This window comes from Seriola aureovittata, chromosome 15 (assembly GCF_021018895.1).
Source record: "Seriola aureovittata isolate HTS-2021-v1 ecotype China chromosome 15, ASM2101889v1, whole genome shotgun sequence".
Lineage (NCBI taxonomy): Eukaryota > Metazoa > Chordata > Actinopteri > Carangiformes > Carangidae > Seriola > Seriola aureovittata.
In genome coordinates this window covers 13,056,653-13,079,834 of record NC_079378.1, presented here as the reverse complement: position 1 = coordinate 13,079,834, position 23,182 = coordinate 13,056,653, and the positions used below count along the sequence as shown (strand labels likewise).

At 37.7% G+C, this 23,182-nt stretch overlaps 2 protein-coding genes and 2 non-coding genes across 5 annotated transcripts; 2 read left to right on the top strand and 2 right to left on the bottom strand.

Moving 5' to 3' along the window:
- The first annotated feature begins 1,644 nt into the window (after nt 1-1,644).
- On the top strand, nt 1,645-1,717 carry trnav-aac (transfer RNA valine (anticodon AAC)). The gene has a single exon. It is a non-coding gene; the product is annotated as a tRNA-Val (tRNA).
- Nucleotides 1,718-2,055: 338 nt separating this feature from the next.
- On the top strand, nt 2,056-9,677 carry LOC130183017 (15-hydroxyprostaglandin dehydrogenase [NAD(+)]-like). Of its 2 annotated transcripts, XM_056398321.1 has the most exons (8): nt 2,056-2,258; nt 3,402-3,533; nt 3,822-3,945; nt 4,797-4,882; nt 5,079-5,175; nt 5,856-5,932; nt 6,066-6,220; nt 9,275-9,677. In XM_056398321.1, exons 2-8 carry the CDS (start codon nt 3,456-3,458, stop codon nt 9,309-9,311), a joined length of 654 nt encoding a protein of 217 aa, XP_056254296.1. In that variant the 5' UTR covers nt 2,056-2,258; nt 3,402-3,455; the 3' UTR covers nt 9,312-9,677. The 2 variants fall into 2 exon arrangements, with proteins under 2 accessions (XP_056254296.1, XP_056254297.1); XM_056398322.1 differs by lacking the exon at nt 6,066-6,220.
- trnad-guc (transfer RNA aspartic acid (anticodon GUC)) lies at nt 2,833-2,904 on the bottom strand. Its single transcript has one exon. It is a non-coding gene; the product is annotated as a tRNA-Asp (tRNA).
- On the bottom strand, nt 7,218-13,445 carry zgc:56585 (uncharacterized protein LOC393297 homolog). Its single transcript, XM_056398320.1, has 7 exons — nt 12,903-13,445; nt 11,904-12,027; nt 10,932-11,038; nt 10,502-10,598; nt 9,684-9,760; nt 8,104-8,261; nt 7,218-7,905 (listed from the first exon to the last, which is right to left on the bottom strand). Exons 1-7 carry the CDS (start codon nt 12,993-12,995, stop codon nt 7,791-7,793), a joined length of 771 nt encoding a protein of 256 aa, XP_056254295.1. The 5' UTR covers nt 12,996-13,445; the 3' UTR covers nt 7,218-7,790.
- Between the last annotated feature and the right edge of the window lie 9,737 nt (nt 13,446-23,182).

The window sequence follows — 23,182 nt, the reverse complement described above, 5'->3', positions numbered from 1 at the left end:
ATTCTACCAAATCCCAGTTCCTCTGAGAATTTTCTTGCAGAGCTGCCCCTACCCCTCTCCAACTCCCAACACTTCACTAGCATATAGATTGATGGAAGAGCTTGTTAGATCATTTTTATTGTACTTGTTGTTGACATTATTAACTGTATTTAATGAGTTTGATTTTGAATATTATTGTACCCTGTTCATATAAAATGCTTCAGAGGTTTATAATGTGTCAAGTGTTAGAAATCAATATTGACTGTTTTGTCAGTAGTGTGATGATGAATTGGTAACTGTACTTACCATAAAGGCTATTTGGCCCATGGAAGCATTCTGGGTGTTAAGATACAATCCAGGGGAGGTGAATGCACATATAAACAATGATTGGTCAATTTCTTTCAAGTAAAAGAGGAGTGTCATGATGTGCCCCTATAAGAAGAATGCAGAATTGGACTGAGGCAATACAAGTGAATGGGAATATAGATTGTGAGAGCACAGATGAACTTATGAAGTTGGATGGAAAAGAGACAACATGGCAAATAAACATTTTTATAGCAGTATATCCTTTAACTGAAGCGTACAGCACAAGGCACAACTGAAGGCAATGCCAGTCAAGGTGGTGTGTCTCTTGACTGGGCTCCTAGCAGCAGTGCTGGTGTGGCACTTTCTGAGGCTGCTGTGCTGCAATCCAGCACCTCCCTGTGTGCTGATGCTGCATTGTCTGACATTGAACAAAAATATCTTAATGGGATGCAGAGTGCTGTTCAGAAAAATGCAGAGGACAAATATGAAGGCTTTTATATCCAGACTTTCTTAGACAATAAGTGAAATCATTGACTTAACTTACAGTAACAAAGTTAGCAGTGCACCTTTAAAAGGTGTTGTGTTGCAGCCAGGCACCTCTCTGCCTGCTGATTCTGCTATTTCAGAGAGAGAGAGAGAGGCAGAGCTGTGACAAGGCACATACACAGGGACAATGTGAGGACATGACTGGCCCAAAATCTGTTTACCTTGGATTTAAAGATGCAGCAGCTTCTCCGCTTTGTCCTACAGAACCCAGTTTCACTCTGGCTACATTGCATCAACATAGTTCCACAGGCATGTCAGTTATTTACTCCATCACATCCAATACTAAGTGAGAGGACACATCGTAAAGTCCCATATACTATAAATGCCTTGTCTCTCTGCTGCTTCTGAAGTTGCTTGCATATACTAAAGCCAGCCAGACACTTGCTGATCCTAGGAGATTTGTGTGACATTACTGAGTATTTGGCAGATAGGGTGGTGAAAGATGGTTTTGGCGCTGACACCTTCGCAAGCAGCAGTTTGGCTCTGCAAAGGCCCTGCAGGCTGCAATGCTGGTAGCACATTATCAACCTTTTGACAACGCCATTGTCCAGGCCTTGAAACATCACCTAATTCGCCCCACTGCTTTTAACGGTGTCACCATGGATGTATTATAACACATCCATAGGTGTCAGCCACCAACATATTTCTTTTTGTAAACTGTCATTATTTTTTCTTTTTCTCTTTTTACATTTAATTTAAACTTAATTTAGACCTTTATTTCATATCGACAATTTCCTAAAGTCGGTAAAAATTGTACCGTTTACGAACTATCAATAGTATATATATTATATGATCTGCATTTCGATACTATGAGTTTCCGTAGTGTAGTGGTTATCACGTTCGCCTAACACGCGAAAGGTCCCCGGTTCGAAACCGGGCGGAAACATTCTTTTCTTCCATAACAGACATTGAATCAAGCGACACAGTAAATACTGTACAATTGAGATATTTAACGTAAGCATGCATAATACGATGGTTAAATAATTATATTTTCACGTTAATAAATTTAATGTTACATCTATTTTATAGATGAATATAAATGTAATGTAATCATTCCTCAGAGGAATTTGTAGTTATTCTTGATTAAGTATTTTAAGTACAGTGTTTAAAATATAGATATTTTAAATATCAAATATATGTGTGCACAATAATTGCTCTGCTTGTATTCAAACAGCATTAATCAACCGAAGAACAATCTGTTGAAGTTGTTAAAACAACTGTTCAGTGGTCCACTTACCGTAATGTCATACCATTACAGCCAAGGGTAGGTCAGGTCTGCATGAGTAAACCGGACTTGTTGTAAACTACATATGGCTGCAGAGATGGACATAGGTTGGGCGCTAAAACAAGACTTAGCTGGATTAATAGTAGTTGGAATGTATCGTGTAAAAGTTTTCCGGTACTTTGGCAGTCATGTCAACCTAAAGGTAAATATAGTTTTTGTAACTTAATGTAAAGCTCTGAGGGTTGCTCGATAGTAAGGTGTTGTGGTAGTTAATTTTAACGTTAGCTAGTTTGTGTGCTTGGTTGAGAACAATGTTGTTGTGCTTAACTTTAGTGTAAGCTTAGCTACTCCACTGCAAGTCTATCATTGCTGCTCGTGATAATAATTAGCAGAGGCTAATTAAATAACCGATATAACAATTAGGGGGGCTAATTATTATGACTGACTGTTGTGGATGCTGAAATTTTGTCAAACTATATAAACTGTAAATTAGCATTTGGGACAGCTTCAACACTAGCTATCAGCATTGCTGTTACTGTGGCTGTGTTATGGCAATAGTTGTAACGTTAGCTTACTGTGACTGTTATGAATAACGAGGCTGTGACACATAAGCGTTAGTTAGGATTTAATATGTTAAGTATATTGATTTAATCCTATTTTAGATGTTGTAAACAGTAGCGAGCCAATATTAAAATTAGCTATAGCATCTACAGTTATGCATCCGCTGGCTTTGACCATTGCATCAACGCAAAAATTTGAAAGAGGGAAAAGAACGCCTCCCCGTCGGGGAATCGAACCCCGGTCTCCCGCGTGACAGGCGGGGATACTCACCACTATACTAACGAGGATTGGCCCTGCACATACATGCAATGACCGTCTTTAACCACTATGTGGCGTGATTTGAATCTGTATTGCTGTTTGGATTTTTTTGGCGAAGGGGGAATGAAAATATATGAAAATATGGGGGTACTAAGTTTTACATTTAAGCCTTCAACTCCCTGGTATACGTAAGTGTATAGGGTCGAATGCATTTTTTTCATATGATGCTGTGTGGAAGTTATTGGGGGTAATTTAGTTGATGGCACCTGGGCTACAGGTTCAGTGCAGAACAGCATTTTCTTTGATATTGGAGGCTTTTGATATAGCAGATGGGCTACTCTGATCCTCTTTGGACCCCATGGAAGTGAACCACTGAAAACATGTTACCTGGTTGATGTTTACTCACTGCGGTTTGATCAATAACTGTATATAAACTGGTGGTTTAATATAAACTGGGTATGTGCTCCTGGGTTCGTATAAAAGCACACCCACTTCTCTAGATTCAACAGTTTTATATTTCTTGCAGGGATCTTGCAGCTGACCTCCTCCTCTCTTCTTTGAACAACTGAAATGGCTTTAAATGGTCGCAGTAGTGACTGGGGCAGCGCTGGGAATAGGAAAAGCAATAACAGAGATACTTCTTCAAAATGGTGCCAAGGTAAAGTTTTGACTCAGTTATTCATCATAGCCTGACATGTTGAGAGTATGTGTGTGTGTATGTTTATTGTGCATTGCTGCAGCGTTAGGGTGTAATAAACAAGCAAAGAGCCAACAGTTTTGTAATGAATGTGTCTGAAGCTGCACTGAAGCAAAGTCCAGCCAGCAAAGTCAATAAATGCAGACCGGACAGTCCGGTATTTTTGCCCATTTCTGGTAACAGTCGAAAACTGCAGTCATGAAAAGCATGAAAATCTTCTAGCTCCCTGACAGACCTTCACCTCTACAGGTAGTCGTCCTGGATGTGAATGAAACCCCAGGCAAGAGTTTAAAGGAAGACCTTGACAAACAGTATGGACAAGAGCGAACTCTGTTCCTGAACTGTGATGTTGAGTCACAGGAGCAGATCAAAGGTAACACAAGAACAAACACTTTGAAAACACAGGTGCAGTCTCATCTACTTACCCTGTTGCAAAACCACAGATTATGTTTAATGCCAGGATTTTTTTTCCAAAGGTTAGGGAAATGTGGTAATGGCAAATAAACTAGTTTAAGTGTAGCTAGGTCTGGGCCACTTGTTAAGGTTAGTGAAAGATCATGATTTATCAGTTTCCCTCACTGAGATCAGGATTTCTCATACAAGAGAGACCTGAGCATAGCAGAGAGAACAGAGATAGGACACAACTAAATACAACCAGTCACACACAAACACATACACACAGCATCAGAAAGACTCAGACATCTTTTTAAAAAAAAAAAAAAAAAAAAAGGCCCAAAAGGCTTTTACGTTTTAATGTCCTTAAATTCACAAATTACAATTCATTTTTATGGTGCAAAGTACTGGAAGGCAGTCTTCCCAAGTTTAATATTTACTTGTGGGGTATTGCGAGTTAGCCATTCCTTGGATCTTGTCTGATGCACAGTAGTTATATATTTGAGAAGAGATGTGAGAAACTGAGACAGCTTTAGAAGGATACATTTCAAAATAACAATAGTAGTGTGTCCAGTCAACTTCAACATACAGTATATCACACAGTGATCAGTATGATATTTATTTCCAGTAATGAAATACAGGGCACACTGTGAGTAAACTGTATCAAGGTGGAATGAGTAGAATTACAGAAAGTTTTAAATCAGTGCATGTATTTGCCACAATAACAAAACAAAAAGAAAAGTTCTGTTGCTGTCTAAATGGTCTACTGAGCTGAACAAGTTGGTTGCAAAATGAAAAGTTAACATCTAACCGATATTTTCTGCTCTAAAGCTGCCCTTCAGAAAACTGTAGAAACCTTCGGAGGAATAGACATCTTGAATGAGAGCGAGTGGAAGAAAACTGTCTCCGTAAACCTGGTAAGAATTTACAGATTTCCTCCAGGTTGCTATTTATTATCTCTAAAAATCTTCTTGGACTAACACCTCCTTACCTGGGAAAACTCCTCAGTCCTCAGATCACCCCATATGCACTTATAACAAGGAATGCATGCTGTCTCATTACTATCACTTATCTATTGAGGACAGAAACAATCAAAATAACTCTCTGATGTAGACTGGTGTAATGAAGGTAGCCTACTTGGCCCTGGAGCACATGAACAAGTTGACTGGAGGTCGGGGAGGTGTCATTGTCAACACAGCATCCATTGCAGGTATGGCCCACAATGCATTGTGTTATGGTTTATTTCAAAAAACAGAAATGGCAAGGAATACTTTCCTTCTATCTCCTCAAGCACTCAGCACAGAGACAGAAGGATTTTTATATGTGTATGGATTTGTGTATTTGTTTTCACTGCATCTATGATTGAACATTTTTTAATAAACTCAAGGAGCCCAAACATTATACACTAAATCATAATGACATTAACATTTAGAAATATAAAGGAAAGTGTAATAAAGAAAACTCTCAGCCAAAGTACATAACATCAATGTGTTTGGACAAAGCTATCTGCAGTGGGTGAGATCTGTCATCTCTCTGTTCCACCTCAGATACGAAGTGTAAAGGCTTATACTGTATATTGTTATTACTCTCCAAAAAATGTAATAGTTCTTCAACAATACCCTGAGGTAGTAGTTATTAGGACAAACACCCACAAGCTTTTCATTTGCAATAAGAAAGGTGGTGAAAATGAAATCTCACAGTCAAAGCCACAGATGGGAGATTTAACAAATGCGATTGCGTTTTTACATTATAATATTAAAAGGGAAATTGCTGCATAAGGATGAGAGAAAATCTAGACAGGGGTTTTGTTCATCCCTACTACTTAGGAATTTGAAAATGTCTGAGAAATGTTTAACCCTGATGTGGACCGATATAACCCACATCTTACAGGTCTTGCCCCAGTACTGTGCTGTCCTGTCTATACAGCCACCAAGCACGAAGTGATTGGCTTCACTCGAGCCATGGCGGTAAGGAAGGTTATCTTATGATAAAGAAACGAAAACATCATCTTTACTTTCTTTTCATTTTATTTCTTATGGTTTCCACTGTGCCTCCAAGCAGCTGAAGTCTAATTGTGTGTATTTGTGTATCTTTTACTAGGCTGTTTCTGCTGCCTCAGGCTATGGTATACGGTTCAACGCCATTTGCCCAGGTTTGGTCCAAACTGACCTCTTCTCCACCATTTTAGACAGATTGAGACAATTCTCCCACTTGGCTGATGAAATCAAAAAATATGCAGACATGGGGGTGTTAAAGTAAGTCTTCTTTGTGAAAGTTATAGTCCTTAAGAATTTCATGAAAGTAGTGTTATATCCTGCATTTTTTACATTCAGTAATTATCTATATATCTGTATAGTAGTTTTTATTCCGAGTGGCAAAGTCTGCCATTCCCTGACTTGATTCAGATTGCTTACCTAAGCACAAGGGACTCACAGGAAAACAGGGCTGGACTGGGGTTTGAACCCATTCTGGTTGGGATCTGGCTATTTGACAGTTAAGCTACATTTAGATAATAGTTGCCTAAACCTGTTGCGATTTCATTATTATTTTTATCATCACTTCTGAAACTATTTTATAGTTATTAAGCTATTTAAGTCATCTTCAGTGGCAGTGGATGGGAGTTCGAAGATGTTCTTCAAAAGTTGTTCTCAAAAACCCAAGCCTGAAGTCTTTGACCCACAGACATCACCAGATGTGATGCATCTTACCTGTTGATGCTCTCCGCTTCTTATGCAGCCACCTTCAGCTCTTGATGTTGTTGGGTCTCTCTGCCTTTATTCTGATCTTTAGCAAGTGGAATACAGCTCCGTCAGACTGAGATCATATAATTATCTTGGCATAATAAAGATGGTTTTTTTTTTTTAATTCTTTTTTTTTTTTTTTTTACAAAATCCTGATATTTAAACACTACACAAAATGGACTCAATGTTTTGTAGCTGCTCTGTAACTTACTGTTGTTGACCAAAATGTCTTGAGGGCAACACAAAAGATACTAGGCTTGGAAGCAGGTACACCATGATCCAAGCCCCTGATTTAACTCTAAACCAAATGCACACTGAATTAGTGTTTGTAAGTTTTGATCAGGATCAGCTCCAGTCTTGGACCACAAGAGTCATGGTGTCTGTGTCTGCCCTGAAACCTTTCTCTAATACACTTAAAACCTAAAAGACAAAAATCAAAATTCATGTTGTAAGGTCTTTTTTCATATTATTGTTATACACTGTGTAAAGAAACATCAGAACCAACAACATGTATGTGTATGTATGTGTATATTTATTATATACAAACTACAACTTCATGACATTATATGCAGAATGACGTGATCATGAAATAAAATGACCAGGAATTAGTTAAGAAAAACTGTGTCATCTGGATTTAACAGACCCTTAAAGATGGACACGTTTTCCAGTGAAACAGCGACACCCGGTGGTCATCACACAAAATTACATTCTACATTTTCTGGATTTCAAATGTATATCTCATATATTTCAATAAATGTTGACATGCTTGAGGAAACACACAATTATGGTAGGTAAGACATGCAATGATTATAATTTATCATTAGTTAAACTACAAGCAAAATTAATGGAAACCAGGACAAGGTGCAAATTATTGATGCTCAATATAACATTGGGAAAAGCCGACAGTTTAGACCTTTCTATGTATAATGTATTGACTATTTCTATTTCCTTATCTGCTGTACACAAAGTACTTATGTGATATTTTTTGTACATTAAAATACAGAGAAACATTGCAACTTTGATGACACGTTCCAGTCAAGGCCGGTTGGTACTGTTTGATGTGGTTTGTCACTGCCAAAAGCTACTAGACTGAAGGAAACGTTGCGTATTTCTTAACTTTTGGAATGACCAGGAGAGCCTCTCCGTTCTTTGTCTCATCTGTTACCAGCTCAAGGAAGCACTCAGCTACCTCAGACACACTGAAACAAAAATGTACAGTGACATCAATGAATATACATGGACATGGTATCATACAGGATCATGATAATGTACCTTAACATGTATAACATGATGTCACAGAAAAAGCAGTGGAAATTATTTAATGGAGCAGAGAACAGAGTGTAGATTTTGTTAGGCTTTGTACCAACTTTAATAAAGGGACATAATCAAAGACTCACCTTAACATCCCAAGCTTTTCTACTAATTGTTCGGTTTTATCAACCAGGTGGGAGAATCGTCCCATTTTGGATGTGATGGTGGAGAGGAGCTCAGTTTGGACGAAACTTGGGCAAAGAGCGTTAACCCGTATACCATAGCCTGATGCGGTAGAGGCAGCCTTGGAAAAGACACACACACAATTACGCTTCAGCTGTTCGTGTATGTGTAATACAAGCACTAAAAGAAAAAAGTGACACTATTATTTTCTTTTGTCTGTTCATTTGTAACCTTCACACATTCATGATACCTTAAATCTGCATTAATTGTTTCTTTATGGCTTTTTGGGGGCAGAAGAACTCATTAACAAACTGACTGTGATTATGGCTGAAATACAGTTCCTAAAGTTCATTTTACATTGGTCAAAAAACCATCTAAGAGCCGCTGACATCTGTTTTTGCCAGCAGTGGGAAAGAGTACAATCTGCATTCACTTGAGGGTCAAATGACTCAGCAGTAGACACGGATACTTATCAGTTCCAGCTCTGATTGGCAGTGATGCAAACACAACACAATACATTTTTGCCTGTTTTCTTTTCTGTGACATTTTTCAGAGCACAAACACTGTGCACAGACTGTTACTGGCCCAGCACGGTGCTGTTAAACCACACTGTGGCTACACTGCACTCAGGGATGAAAGAGTGAGCACAGCCCAGAAATAAGTTTCAAAAACACACAATCACCGATCAAAGTGCGTCTCACAGAGGCTCTGTCACTTACAGGAGCTCCAACCCGGGGATGCGACATGACAGATCCATTTTACAAGTCTGCACAGCAGCTACCAGCTCACTCTCTCTCCCTGGCGTTTGTATCTGTGTGTGAACTAACTGCATGTTGTCAGTTGTGTGTGTTTCTTCAGTCCGAACAGAAAGGTAGACTTAGCTGGCAGTGTGGAAGAGTCAAAAATTTACTTGTTTACCTGCATTTAAAAATTTTTTGGTGTCAAAGGTTATTATTTACACATTCAACAGACACATAGAAACGTTCTCTCCACATTCTAGTAATTTTTGTGTCCACTTGATGTTTACTTTTTTGTTACATTTTTGTTCTTCACCATCTCCTGCTCTTTAGTTGTTAAATGTTCCACTTTCTTCACCAGCTAGTCGATAATTTTTTTAATTTTGTTCCTGGGCAGGTTGTGTCCAGTGGGTTTAGCAGAGCTTGTCTGCTGAAAACAGCTGCCTCCTGCTGCAGGACACAGGGCGGGCCACTGAGAGCACTGAGCAGTGGTGGCGAGTAGCCACACTACTGGTTTAACTACATTTACAAGTAGCACCCTGGTAAATAACCATAGCGCTGTAAACAGCTACATCCCATCATACAAATGATTAATTCAATAATATTGATATTAAAAAGTGATTTAACAAATTTGACTGAGAGAGAGCATACAGATAAGAGAAATTAAACAAAAACCTGTCTGTGTTCCTTTTTGGCACATTACAACAAATGACAGTTGAGCTTGTCTTTGACACAAATGTTACATAATTGTGCAAAAACCCAATAAAAAAGGCATAAAAAATTAATGTGAAGAAAATCTTCTTTACCGCCATGGCGCGAGTGAAGCCAACCACTCCATTCTTAGTGGCTGTATAGACAGGACAGCTCAGTAAGGGACTGATACCTGTAGGACAGGGGTTATATCAGTCAATATTAGGGTTAAAAAATGTAGGTTGTTGAAATCCTGATTCACCGGGCTGCACAAAATTCCTGTTAATGTTCTCTCTTATTTACATGCAACAAGTTGCTGTTAAAGAAAATAACATCGAGACCTGATGGCATTTTTAAATTTACCATCTGTGTGCTGTGACTGTGACTATTCAAGGCCAACGCAATACTGTAATAATATTATAATAATACATAACCAATATTCCAATATTTGCCTCATGTCATCATCTTATTTATATTTAGACATTTTTTTTTATTCTGACCTGTTAGAAGTATATTAATTCATTTTATCAGCTTTGTGCAGATAAAAATAAGTTAACAGAGACAGAAACATCAAGCAACTGTGAAGACTGGATATAAAGTAATTATGTCATGATTATGTCACAAGTGAGAGGTGGAGTTCTGATAGGCAGGTCTACAAATCTGTGATTAAATAAGTGTCAAGTTGCTGTTTAAAACTTGAGTTACAAGTACAGTTACAAGTACAGCATACAGTTACAGTACCTAACTGTTCCAGCTAGGCTCATTAAACAACAGGTGTATTCAAAACCATGTACTCTACTCACAATATGGAAAAAAATATATAAAATCATGGTTAGACTGCTAATTTTTAGAAACACAAAAATAAGATGAAAGAATTTCTGCCTTTTTACCAAAAAAAAAGAAAGTGTTTTCTTTGGTTGAAAACGTGCTTTACCTGCCATAGATGCTGTGTTGATGATGACCCCTCCCCGACCTCCATTCAACTTGCTCATGTACTCCAGAGCCTGGTAAGTGCCCCTGATAACACCCATCTACAATGCAGAAATTATTTTGGTGTCTGTTCATTAATACATGGTGCTTTGTGTACCAAATGTTGTGAAATTAAACAGAGGAAGCATGAAGCCATGTAAAATTTGCTTAATTTAACTCAAGTTGCAAAATAGTTTCTTCACACTCCTTTATTTAAAAGAAGGAAATGTCAATGTTCCTGTTTGCTGCAGTCAGACAACAATTTGTGAAACACTGAACAGTGAATAACGTGTTATGGTGTAATTTCCCCTGTGGGAGTAGTGCAGCTGAGTACAAGTGAGTAAATGACGCAAAATCAAAACCAGATGAAGGATGTTGCTCTGTCTGCTTCTTACAAGGTTTATGGAGACAGCTTGCTCCCACGCACTCTCATTCATGATGCCAGCATTGTTGCACAGGATGTCCATTCCTCCGAAGGTTTCTGTGGTTTTCTGAAAGGCAGCTTGGAGAGAAGAAGAAGAAAAAAAAAACAGTTTGCAGTGAACTTCTCATTTCACAATCAAGCAACCAACAAAGCAAAAAACAAATTTCTCTTTTTGTGGTTTATTGGAATTTATATGGGAACTTATTTTAAAACATGTTATAGACCAAATAATCAATAGATGTAAATAATGTGAAAATAATCAATGGGCATGTTGATAATGTTAGTTGCAGCCCTAATTCACTGACATTAAATTATGAGTTAGTTATTTGAGACTAGGGCTGGATGACATGGTGGAAAATATTGCCACAGCATTTCTCTCATATTGATCAATATTGATAATTATCAATATAGGGAATATAAGGAAGGAAAACATGTTCAACATGTTAAACAGTTTGAGACTAGATAGATAGATGCCATTTTCACCTATCAAGCTCAAATTTATTGTCACATACAGTAACAGGATGTTCAACGAAAAGCTTGTGCTCTGGTAATGCTCTGATTACACATAAAAAAACTTAAATTCATTGTAAGCACATTAAGGCCTTGGGGTGTTTGTCATCTCTATTGTGAATGTGAATGATTTCCTCAATTGAACTATAATTAAAGTAACTGTGCACCACAAATGAATCCGGGGTGTGGTTCTGGAACTGCAATTTAAATACCACGTCTAAGCGTAATTCAATACAAAATGTCCCTGAGTTTGTGAGTTTCCTGGTATCTGTACAGACAACCATCTACTGATGTTACTTTTTGGTTCCAAAGAAAATTAGCCATTCTTATTACAGTAAATGCGAGTCCAGCTGTCTTCCTCTATCCAGTACTTCCTTCTCTTCCAAACTTTGTTTTTCAAGTGTGTGTGTGCATGTGTGCGTGTGTGTAATACCTTTGATCTGCTCCTCTGATTCAACGTTACATTTCAGGAACAAAGTTCTCTCTTGTCCATATTGTTTATTGAGAGCTTCCATTAAACTCTCTGCTGCAGTTTCATTCACATCCAAGAGAGCTACCTGTACAGGTGAGGGACCATGATATTTACACTGGTTTATTAGGTCATCTTATATAAAGCTATCATAGTCTAATCTAACCAGACCTACAATAAAGGTTATAATATTCAGTTTTGCTTGAAAATCTTTCGATTCAACTATATGATCACTTTGGAGACTGTAGTTTGTGGTGCTGGTGAATGTGTTAAACTGAAAGGTATAACTAATATTTGATCTACCTTCAACACCATTTAATGTACCCTACTCTACACGTCAAGAAGAAAGTAACACAGTAGGAAAATCCTTAAATTGTCTAGCAAATCCACAAAAGAGATACTCTCATATACTCATTTTTGTATTGCACTTCCATATCAATTTTTTCACATGCAACAACACCCCGCTATGGGTGCAGATGGGCCTGTGTTTATTCAAAACTAAGTCTTTGCACACTAACAAGGCTGAGAGCCATCCTGCAATTGGAATAATACGGCCTATCCTTATGTGGTAAAAAGATTCCTCATCAGGGCGAGAAATATTTCAAACATAATGATTACAACATTGTACTCAACATAGAAAATACATCTGTGTGTCATCTTTTAAAGATGAAACATTTTCTCAAAACGGATGGCTGGGTGTTTTGTTGCAGTTGGTCAAGGTGGAGTTGTGTTGAGCACTTAAATCTGGAAAACATTTAATCCTGTGAGTATATTTCTACTTATAACTGGGTTCTTAAAACCTTTTTTTTTAATTATTATTATTAAATTAATGTTCTAAAACGGAATAATTCAGGTTGAACAGGTTGAAGCAGGTTTTTTTCACTTATTATTAATATAATTATTATATGTTGATGTTTACAACTGACTTCTGCTTTAAAGTGAACAACTGAGACAAAACTTTACCTTGGCACCGTTCTGCAGAAGTATCTCCGTTATTGCTTTTCCTATTCCCATTGCTGCTCCGGTCACTACTGCGATTTTACCATTTAAATCCATTTTAGATGTTAGGTCTAAAAGAGCATGAGATCAACTGTAGGACCCTTGCGGGAAATATGAACGTGTTGAGTTGAGTCAGTTTCTTTTAAAACGGAGTCCGCCCATAAGAGAGAAAGCGTAACGTGTCAAAACATGCTGGTAAGGAGGGCGCAAAATACCGGTAAAGGCTATCAAACGGCGTCACCGCAGGACACACTTGTGAAGGAAAGTTAAAAGCAAACCAAGTAGGACCCGGATGAATAGTGTTGAAAATGATTTTAAATGCGTTTTGAGCAATGTCGACTGTGGAATAATCTTGTGCTAAGAGAAACCACGTGTCTGTGGCGATACTGGTCAACCCATTGTTTGATCCCGCAGGACCAGTTCTCACGTGATTTTGGCATTTCGTTTACAGAGATTAAAGCGCCGCGTAACAACTCACAAACTTTGTGACTAACGTTCACACTGGACCAGAGACAGTGGTGAAACCGAGGGTTTATTTCTGATTATTTCCATCTTTGTCACATGGGTGTCTCCACCTCCCCGCCCCTTTAGGAGACCAATGGCAGGTCTGAGTGTATTCATTCTTAGGGAGAAGTGAACGAGATCACAAATTATGACAGATTCTTTCGCTCCATAGTCACTGAAAGTCACATGCCACGTGTCTTAGGAACACTCTGACATCAAAATTATATTTTTCAGATCAAAAGATCAGGAGAAAATTAACTTTATTGGAGACCTGCCTCTGTCTCAGCACCATACTCTCGCGAGATTTGGCAACTGACATTGTTTGCCAAACGATAACTGGGTGTTTAAATGGACCAGTTATGTTTGGATTGACTTACTTATACGTGAAACCATTGATAAGACTTTAAAACTTAAATAAAACTTCTTTCATTGCTTAACAATTGGTATGTCGTCATTATTTAAGTATCTGGAAGGAAAAAAGAGAGTATTAGCCTCTTAAACTGGTCAACCCAGTAAGTCATATGACTTACTGGGTTGATCAGATGTGGTTAGTTGATAAAAACAGCGGAAAAAGGCGCAAATTTGTCAGTTCCTGTTAAAAACGCCCAAGCTTTGTGCAGCAATTGGCTGTAATAACAATTCAAACGTATCTGTTTTTTCTTTCCCTAATGATGCTGAGTCTAAACAGGGATATATTTAAATATTAGCTACTGTCACATGTCATGTCAGTTGCCTTTACTTGAGGAAGGGGTTGGGGGACAACGCCCACTTAGGAGATGGGAACTGTATCCCATTTCATACCATTGGTGCTGCCTGTAATGCGGTGTCTTTAGACATCGCGTGAAGGTGAATGAAGTAAAATGACCAACTAGCTTTTCCGTTTCGCTAAGACACCCTCTTCAATTCTGCATACGCACCTTTAGACAAGTAATGGGTTTTTGTTTTGTTTTTTTTTAAAAGAAAAAGACATTGAATTACGTCTTTTACTTCCTAATACCCAAGCTAAGCAGTAAAAAAAAGTTGAATATTTAGTGTTTAAAAGCAATTGTTGGTTAATTATATGAATGCAATTTTGTCAACTTTTTAGTTATTATTTAAATTGTATCGATACAATTTAAACTGACACATTTTCAATGGAGTTTGGAGTGACTGTTTCCTAGAGTCCAAACACGTTCTACATTCATATATATGGTCACTAGATGGAGGTAGAGGGCTGTGTAACCTGATAGCTCATATTCATCAACCTCTCATCAATCTCTCCTCATCCGTAGGACAATGCAAAAAAGAAAAAAAAAAGTAATATAAGTGGGGGACTTCATATGTTAAAGCAGCACAGAGGCTAAGACACAAAGGATAAAAGTACGATTTCAATGACATAAATGAAAATACAAGAAGAAATTAAGGAAATTAGAGAGGCGACAATAAAATTATATGTCTCCAGTATATACATTTCAATACCTTTAGACTATATTAACTACACCTATAATTACACCTGTGTTGTAGGTATATAGGTGTAAGCTTGGATGATAAATATAGTACATGCATAGGGTATACAGTATTGTATATATATGGCTGTATAACACCTAAGCCAAAGGAAGTGGCTCATGAACTGGACTAAACTAAACTATTCTGGTTTATTATTTATTATTAACTATTATTATTATTGATAATAATACTACTGGACACTTTAATTTCCCCAATGGGATAAATAAATTATCTATCTATCTATCTATCTATCTATCTATCTATCTAGTGTTGTAAGTATTATAAAATATAATACAATTTCACAATACTGTGAAATATATATAATATAATCAGAAAATAATAGCATGATAAAGAACATAATGCAATATTGAAAACACAATAATAATAATAATAATACAGTTGAAATATTGTGTTATAACTATTTCCATAGTTATGATAAATATTGTAATATATAAAGGAGCACACAGTGCAGTCACTTCCTGTGTCTTTCAGGCTTCATTTGTTCAAATACTTTAAACCAGTTCTTCCCATCCCAGGACTTCCTCAAGGGGTCCCAAGATAAATCTAAAGGGTTACGAGATGATTCTGAGGAATAAGAAACAAACTTGTTCTGCCACTTAAAAAGGAGTTCTTTTCCTTTGAAGTTCAATATGAGGGAAAATAACTCTGTGATAGAAGTACTTACTCATACAACTCATACACAAATACACATTATGATGGGGTGTCACAAGAAAACATTTTTACTTTATGACAACTAACAATCTAAGTTGTCAAAAGGTAAAAATGTTAGGAACCACTACTAACTACAAACTGAATACTTTTACTTTTGTGTACTTTTTAGTACACAAATGTACTCCTCCTGTAGCTCTATGTCAGACACACAGCTACTGAACTGTGCCTGAAATATAAACTGTCACATGATTGTTATTTTCACAAATAAGCATAGAAACATTTTCTGATCTGTTTGATTTAGTGCTAATCAGGAAGAGCAGGATCATCTGTGTTCCCTCAGTGCTTCCTGCAGCATTTTATGTTAGTGCACATACAATAAGTTATATCCACAATGCATGTACAGTAGGCCTATATGTGTCACTGTTTTAGGGGGAGAGTTGTGTATAAAAGGTTTACAGGTGTGTGTGTGTGTGTGCGTGTGTGTGTGTGTGTGTGTGTGTGTGTGTGAGAGTGTGTGTGTGTGTGTGTGTGTGTGCGTGTGCGTGTGTGTGTGTGTGTGTGTGTGTGTGTGTGTGTGTGTGTGTGAGAGTGTGTGTGTGTGTTCAGAACGCCTGTTGCTTAAAGGGTTTTGATGAGCATTCTTTGCATGACTGTGCATGCTGCTGTAACTCTAGAGCTCACTGAAGGAAATACAGTGTGGGACTCTGCTCAGAGGTCTGTTACAACCACTAGAAATATGCCCAAAACTGTTGCAACAGAAGTGACAACATTAGTTGACACATGATGATGATGCCGAATATTCAGATTATTGTCTCTTTTTGTTCAGCCTGTTCAAGGCCAGAGGTCAGCACACTGTGATGCACCTCTGTAAATGTATGTAATGTTTGTTTGATGTAACAAGGACCACAACTGTAAATGCATTTTTTCGTGGGAAGTTGGGGCCTTCAACCTGGAACATAAAAACACACAAACTTCATTGTAGCTGTGGCAGGATGGGAACCTCCTCCCGTCATAAATATGAGGTGATTTGACTTTTAAAGAGACTTATGACCATGTCTGAACAGTGGCTCACTAGAAAGATTTTGCATGGACATCCTTATTTTTTCTTTTCTTTCTTTATAACTTGAGTTTTTATTTATTTAAACAATGTGACATTATATAATAATACACATGACATGCTATAGAAACAAAAAATAACACTGGCACTCCATTATTCCTTTTTATTCTGTTAACACATACCCTCTCTAAGATGTTGCACACCTCATGTGTCTCAGGAAATTGTAACAGTTTGCTTGTTTTGCTTTAAACATTATTTACCCTGGAAATCCGCTTTTCAAAAGGAGTCTCCGTCATGAGTTTAGTTCACTCTATACACTCAACATCCTTATTTTATTTATTTATTTTAACCCCGATTAGCTCTGGGGTCCATGCAAAATTAAAAAAAAAAAAAAAACAATAAAAACAACAATTAGAAATCACACATTATCAATAAAACAAGTAAAGGCAAACATAAAGCTCAGGAGATAAATGAATAACTTTAAATTTGAAAAGGTAGATGATAGAAACTTACACTGAAAACAAGAACTTGTCAAAATAAATAATAACAAAATAAATAAAAAACCTAAAGGTTCCAAAACAGCAATAACTAAAAGTAACATCTGTGTGAAATTCATTGGCTTTTGTTTTAGTGACTTTTTGAAAGAAAATCTAAAAACAAGTATTCATTAGTTTTCCACGAAAGAAGCATGGTATATTATTCAAAGTGACACTTTGCTATTTGCTTTGCTATGAAGCAGCTGAAAACAATAGCTGCTCCGTTTTATTTATTGCTTTTACTGACTTATTTGCTCGTCTGTGTTCAGAACGTCTGCACTTGTTTATGTGTCTCTGTCCTTAGTAAGTTGTTGTTGCTGTGGTTTTTCTCATCAGCCCTGTGCTGTTTGTTGTCATTGCTATATTTAGTAATGTTTTAATAGTGGCTTTTTCTCAGCACTTTGTGATTTTGCATCTGTGAAATGTGCTATACAAATGAACTTACTTATTTGCATGAATAACAGGAGATCAGCTCTTAATGCAACCTCCTCTGTTAGCCATGATGATTGTTTGTGCATCACACACACATTAACAGGAGAACAATGAAAAACGTACCTCGATTAGTGAGTGGAACCTTTATTTTGAATAATTAGTCTATTTTTTTAAAGCAAGTTATAGGGTGATATTCACTCAGTACAAAGTGTTCTGATGTAAAAGGAAAGATGTTCTGTTGATGGCCCTCATTTTTCATGAGTTCCTCTGGATGGAGGATTATAATAAACTTTATTTGCCAGGCTCTGGATAGAGGACAGCCATTTGTTTGCCATGTGATTTTGAAGAGGAAGTTGATCATGACCATGATGATCATGTCTTACATGTTTCACTACCATGGTGGATGTTTTGGTGTCTTGGTGTCTAGTCCATTTTAATTTGGAAAGTGCATGCCACAGTAACCCTAACTAAGTGTGGGAAATTATTCCTTTACTACAGTTGCCTTCACCATAAGTAGATGAAAACAAATTACTATAATATAGTATATGTTTTTTTTATATTGCTGTGGAGACGTGTACAGAGCTGTGAGTCCTAAACTGCTATTAGGTGGAGTGTAGAGTTGCCACAGGATGATTTATTGCCTGTTCGACTGTGTCTGTTACGTCATAGTTTCTCAGATGCAACGAGTTTAAACACATGGATGCAGAAAGAGGAGAGTTCATTTTCATCATGTCGCCTTCAACCTTTGTAACAGAAGCTGTAATCAGTTTATCTTTGTCAGAGTAGTTTTGGTTTTTCTTTTTGGAAGGACATACTTTGCCCACCCTTTCATGTTTGTCACGCTGTTGCCTCCATGTTGTACCCAGTGGTGATGTCGTTCTGAAGGGAAAACTATTAGCAATAATCACTACGAAAACAGGAACCAATGTGAAGAAAACATACCATTTTGCCTTTTTTTGGAAACAAAACAAAAAGAAATTGCAGTATTACAGCAGCCATGTCATTTAAATCACCAAAACAACTGAGGAAGGTAGTTTCCAACCAATTCCAGCGTAAAACTGTGACTCATATCTTGATTTGAATTATTTCAGTTTGGCAGATAGTCAGCTCATGTCTAATCGTTTTGATTGAAATCTGTTTTTTTTTTTTTTTTACCTGTCAGAGATTTTAGATCCATCTTAAACCAAGTCTGAAATTAACTACAAATTTTAAGTTTTTGTCATTAGAACATATATAATTCAGAGGACTGTTTTTGGACAAGTTATGACTCTAAACGATATAAAATGGTTATGAAAAAATTCACTCCTTCCAACTCTGTGCGCTCACGAACTGGGTCCACAAAGGCCCCCCGAGCTTGTCCTGCTTACGGGGCAGATCTACCATTTAACGGCTTTCAACTGTGATTTGCTGACCAGCTGCTGACTTGTGTTTTCATCCCGGTGGCCCATTGCCATTTCACTGGTGATTACACTGCTAAAGAGCTCCAGAGAGCTGGACAATGCCAGAGAGCTTTACATGTCACCAGTGTCATCGGCTGCAAAGAATAGGACGTCGCCATTGAACAAAATATCTGCCTGTTTACAGTGAGGGGCCACCATGGGCAAGCAAGGGGAGGGTGTGTGTGTGTGTGTGTGTGTGTGTGTGTGTGTGTGTGAGGGTGTGTGTCTGTGCCTAATGTCAATACTTACAGGAGACTGTGACTGTGAATGTAAAGGTTTTCGTGTGTGTATGTGCAGATATTATGTGGTCTGAGGGTGTGTGACAGGCACTACAACTTAGACAGATTGTGTGTCCGTAAGAGAAAGAGTTTCACTCAGTTATACAAAAGTGAACTCTGCTGTGTTTGCAATGAACAACCTATAAGACTACTAGTGAAGTCACACACTCACAACAAACCACATTTGGTTTGTCATCAAACCAAAACCACAATTGTACTATTTCAGTGCTTCTGCTGCAGACACACACTGGTAATGACAGTTCAAATGTGTCTCTTAAGTCTTGATTGATGAATGATGATCTTTCACTTTGGAATGAGAGATGAAAGCAATAAACAACAAAATCACATCATGCTTTTCACAACTTCATTATTTGTCACATAGCTTATAAATGTAATGCTAGACTCTCAAATCTCAGAGCCTCCTAAAAACTTTTAAAAACATGTTTTCAAAAATTGTCCCAAACACATCACAGTGTGTCTGGAACATAACTTTTGAAAATTTCCAACATATTGTTCACCCAAAAAGAGAGCACTGTCTTTGAATCTTCCAAAAGGACACTTTACATTTACACGCTCCAATTTACTGAACCAGGAAAAATATGTTTTTAACAAGTCACTGAGCACCCGAGGAGCCAGGTTCTTTGGGTTTTTCTGGATAAGTGTCATTTTAGCCTAACAGCACCTCTGAACCTCAGGAGTAAATCAGAGAAACAACCAGAGAATATGATCTTTATGGGCAAAAATCCTCAGTAAACCTCAAAATGAATCAGGAGACTACAGAAATCATATATTGGTGTTTTTCATCCTCCTGAACACAGAAACATCTTGATCTTGATTCCTCAGTGAGGAAACTGATTCAGCGTGAAATCGCCCCAACACAGACTGCCTCCCATTGTGTGCTGTATGTGTGCATGTCTTGTCAGCTGTGTGTTATGGTGAGGTTGTTATGAACAGGGCCAAACAGTAGCATGGCAGGGACAAGTCACAAGAGAGAGACATGCAGGACAGAGGGATTAGAAGGGTAGTATGGTATGGACACTGATGTGTCATGACTTTTGTTTTGCGTATATTTTCCATACAAGATGCAACAAGTGCTTCATGACAAAACACATTTTCTGTATTTCACTGTCGAAATCTGACTGTTAAAATTGGAAATAATAATAACAGAATGGTAGGACGGTAACCATCTTTTTACAAACGCATTACAGTTTCAGATATTTCACACACTCATCCCCAGTTGTCTTTCCAAATTTAAGACAGGCACCTGTTCATTGTGTAAAATGGTGGTCACTGACTCTTGTCTGGTTTTAAATTACAACAATATTGTAAAGATGCATAGTGTGAAAAAAAATCCCATTTCCTCTTTTTCACCCTATCCGAACTCATCATTATGTCTACAGAGCTTCTTTGCTTTGAGTTGTACCTCACGGGTCGATCGTTCATAGTGGCATAGCAAGAAGTGTTCAAGTGTCTTTCCAGTGACGTACCATAAGGATGTGTGCTTGGTCCCCTTCTCTTCTGAGTAAACATCACCTCCTTGGGTCCGATTTACTGCTCACATCCTTTTGTATTTCCACTGCTATGCTGATGATGCACAGCTCTATCTACAGAGCTCAGGCGACCACACTGATATCTCAAAATGGATGATGGAACACCGGCTTTAAGTCGGTCTCTCATAGACCCCAGACAGTCCTTCAACACAACATTGTTCCTCCTCAATCTTTCCAGATAAGTCTGCAAGAAATCTGGCTATCATGACTGATGATTAACAAATGCCCCATTACACATGATTTTTGGCTGTTCCAGATAAATATTTACAATCATGAGAGAAAACACTAAGACAGGCTGTGTATTTATAGATTTACCTCTAACTTAACTTTGAAAAATCAGCATTTAAAATGACTCTCTGCTCCCTGGCTGAAACGAGCTTCACAATTTCCTCCTCCTCTTCTTTTGGGGTTTTAGTGCTAGCACTGAAACCAAAGCGTGTTTAAAATGTTCTGCTTTTTCAAAACATGAGATCTGCTTATATTTTACTATTTACATCGTAGCACTACAGTTCACCAGGTATTCATTTCACCATCTGACGGGCCTCAATTGATATCATACAGTCTGATACAGACTGAGATCAGGATTTTATTAAACCCACCATGTGCAGTGTGGCACACAATGAACTTTGAGATTGTTGTTATTGCATTGTGTAAATAGCACAAGTTTCACAAGTTAAACCTGTTACTTTGTCTTGTAGTTTTACACTGTTTAAAGGAACTATAATCAACATTTATATAATAATGTATCAAATGATTGATTTGAAAACAATGTGAGTGTGTAGAAGTTGTTGCTCATAGTTGTGAACTTAGAGAATTCTCACCTGTATCTGCAGCTCACCTCAACTTCACAGAGCTTTATAATGAGTTTCAGCTCATTGTTTAGCTATCTGGCAGCAACTTCACTGTTCTTTTTCATTCTCATCGCTTTTAAAGTGGCATTTTCAGCCATAGCATGCAGCTATTTTCAGTCAAAAAAATCTCCAAGAACTCACTGTGTACTACCTGCTGAGCACCAAACAGCAGACAGTCACAGTTAGCGACTATAGCTGGTGAATCTAGTGCAGCAGTTAGAAGCTAAAGAGCTACATATTTCCCTCAGGAGATGGTAGAGACCAAAAACAGAGTTAAAAGAGAATGAATAATATATTTAGATTCATCAGGTTGACAGAAACATGACATGACCAGTTTTTTTTTTTTAAACAACCTTTTCAGAAAGAGGTGAAAATAAAAATATCTGCTGTTGAGCTTTTGTATGAAATGGGGGTGTTTAGAGAACAGAATATTTTATAGATGAACCTTTCTTTGTTTTTACTTTGTTATTTTTAGCATGCATATGAATTTAATCAGAATATATTGCAACTAACAAGCATTCATGCTTCTGTTAAGAATTTAAAAACTCAATGACCTTACCAGCTTTTATCAGGCACTGATTTCCACACCCGAACACTCGTCTTTCGTTACATTGTGTTCAGGCAGGGATATGACATTTGAATGTTTGCCTTTCTCACCCAGAGGACTGAATGTCTGGTGGTCATGTGACTAAAATTTGAGTAACAGCCAGAGTATTTACAGCAGCCAGAAGAGTGTGGCCGGTCCGGTCTTGTCCACCACACCCCATTCAGTCGGGGGATTATGGTCGTTGTCTGTGGGTTTTGGGGGGGGGGGGGGGGGGGGGGGGGGGGGGGCTTTGGTGCAACCACAGGAGGTACCATCTTGTGTTTTGTTATTTTCTAATTTTATGGGGTTTCATGTCTGAACCACTGCCTAGTAGATTGACTCAAAGTTCTCATGCGTACTAACTTTTAGGGAGAATTTTGATGATTTTCAGATAAAAGAAACATGTCTTGGTTAAAACTGAACTAAATTGAAATACAAATGTGTTTTGTTTCTTTAATATTGAACAAATTTAAACATGGTTTTCTCTGATGACAAGGCCATTGGGTCAGTTTAATTATAGTCTGTCATTTTTATAGACATTCATATACAATGAAACCACTTCTACAGCAGAGTGACATTAAAGAGGGATAGCTTTATTTCTTGTTGGACTCATTAGACAGCACCACCCATCACAGTAGCACAGGTATAATGATGGATGTGAATCCATGTGAGCAATGTCATTTTAATGTTTAATGTTAAACTCTTTCTTTGTGTCTTTTTTTCTCTCTTGATCTCCAGCTTCTTCTTTTAATTACAACAATGTTTGCTCCTGCACACCCACTGACACGCCCATCATTCAAACACTGAGGAATAGCAGCCACTGCTGCACCTTTCATAATAATGCAGCCACAGTA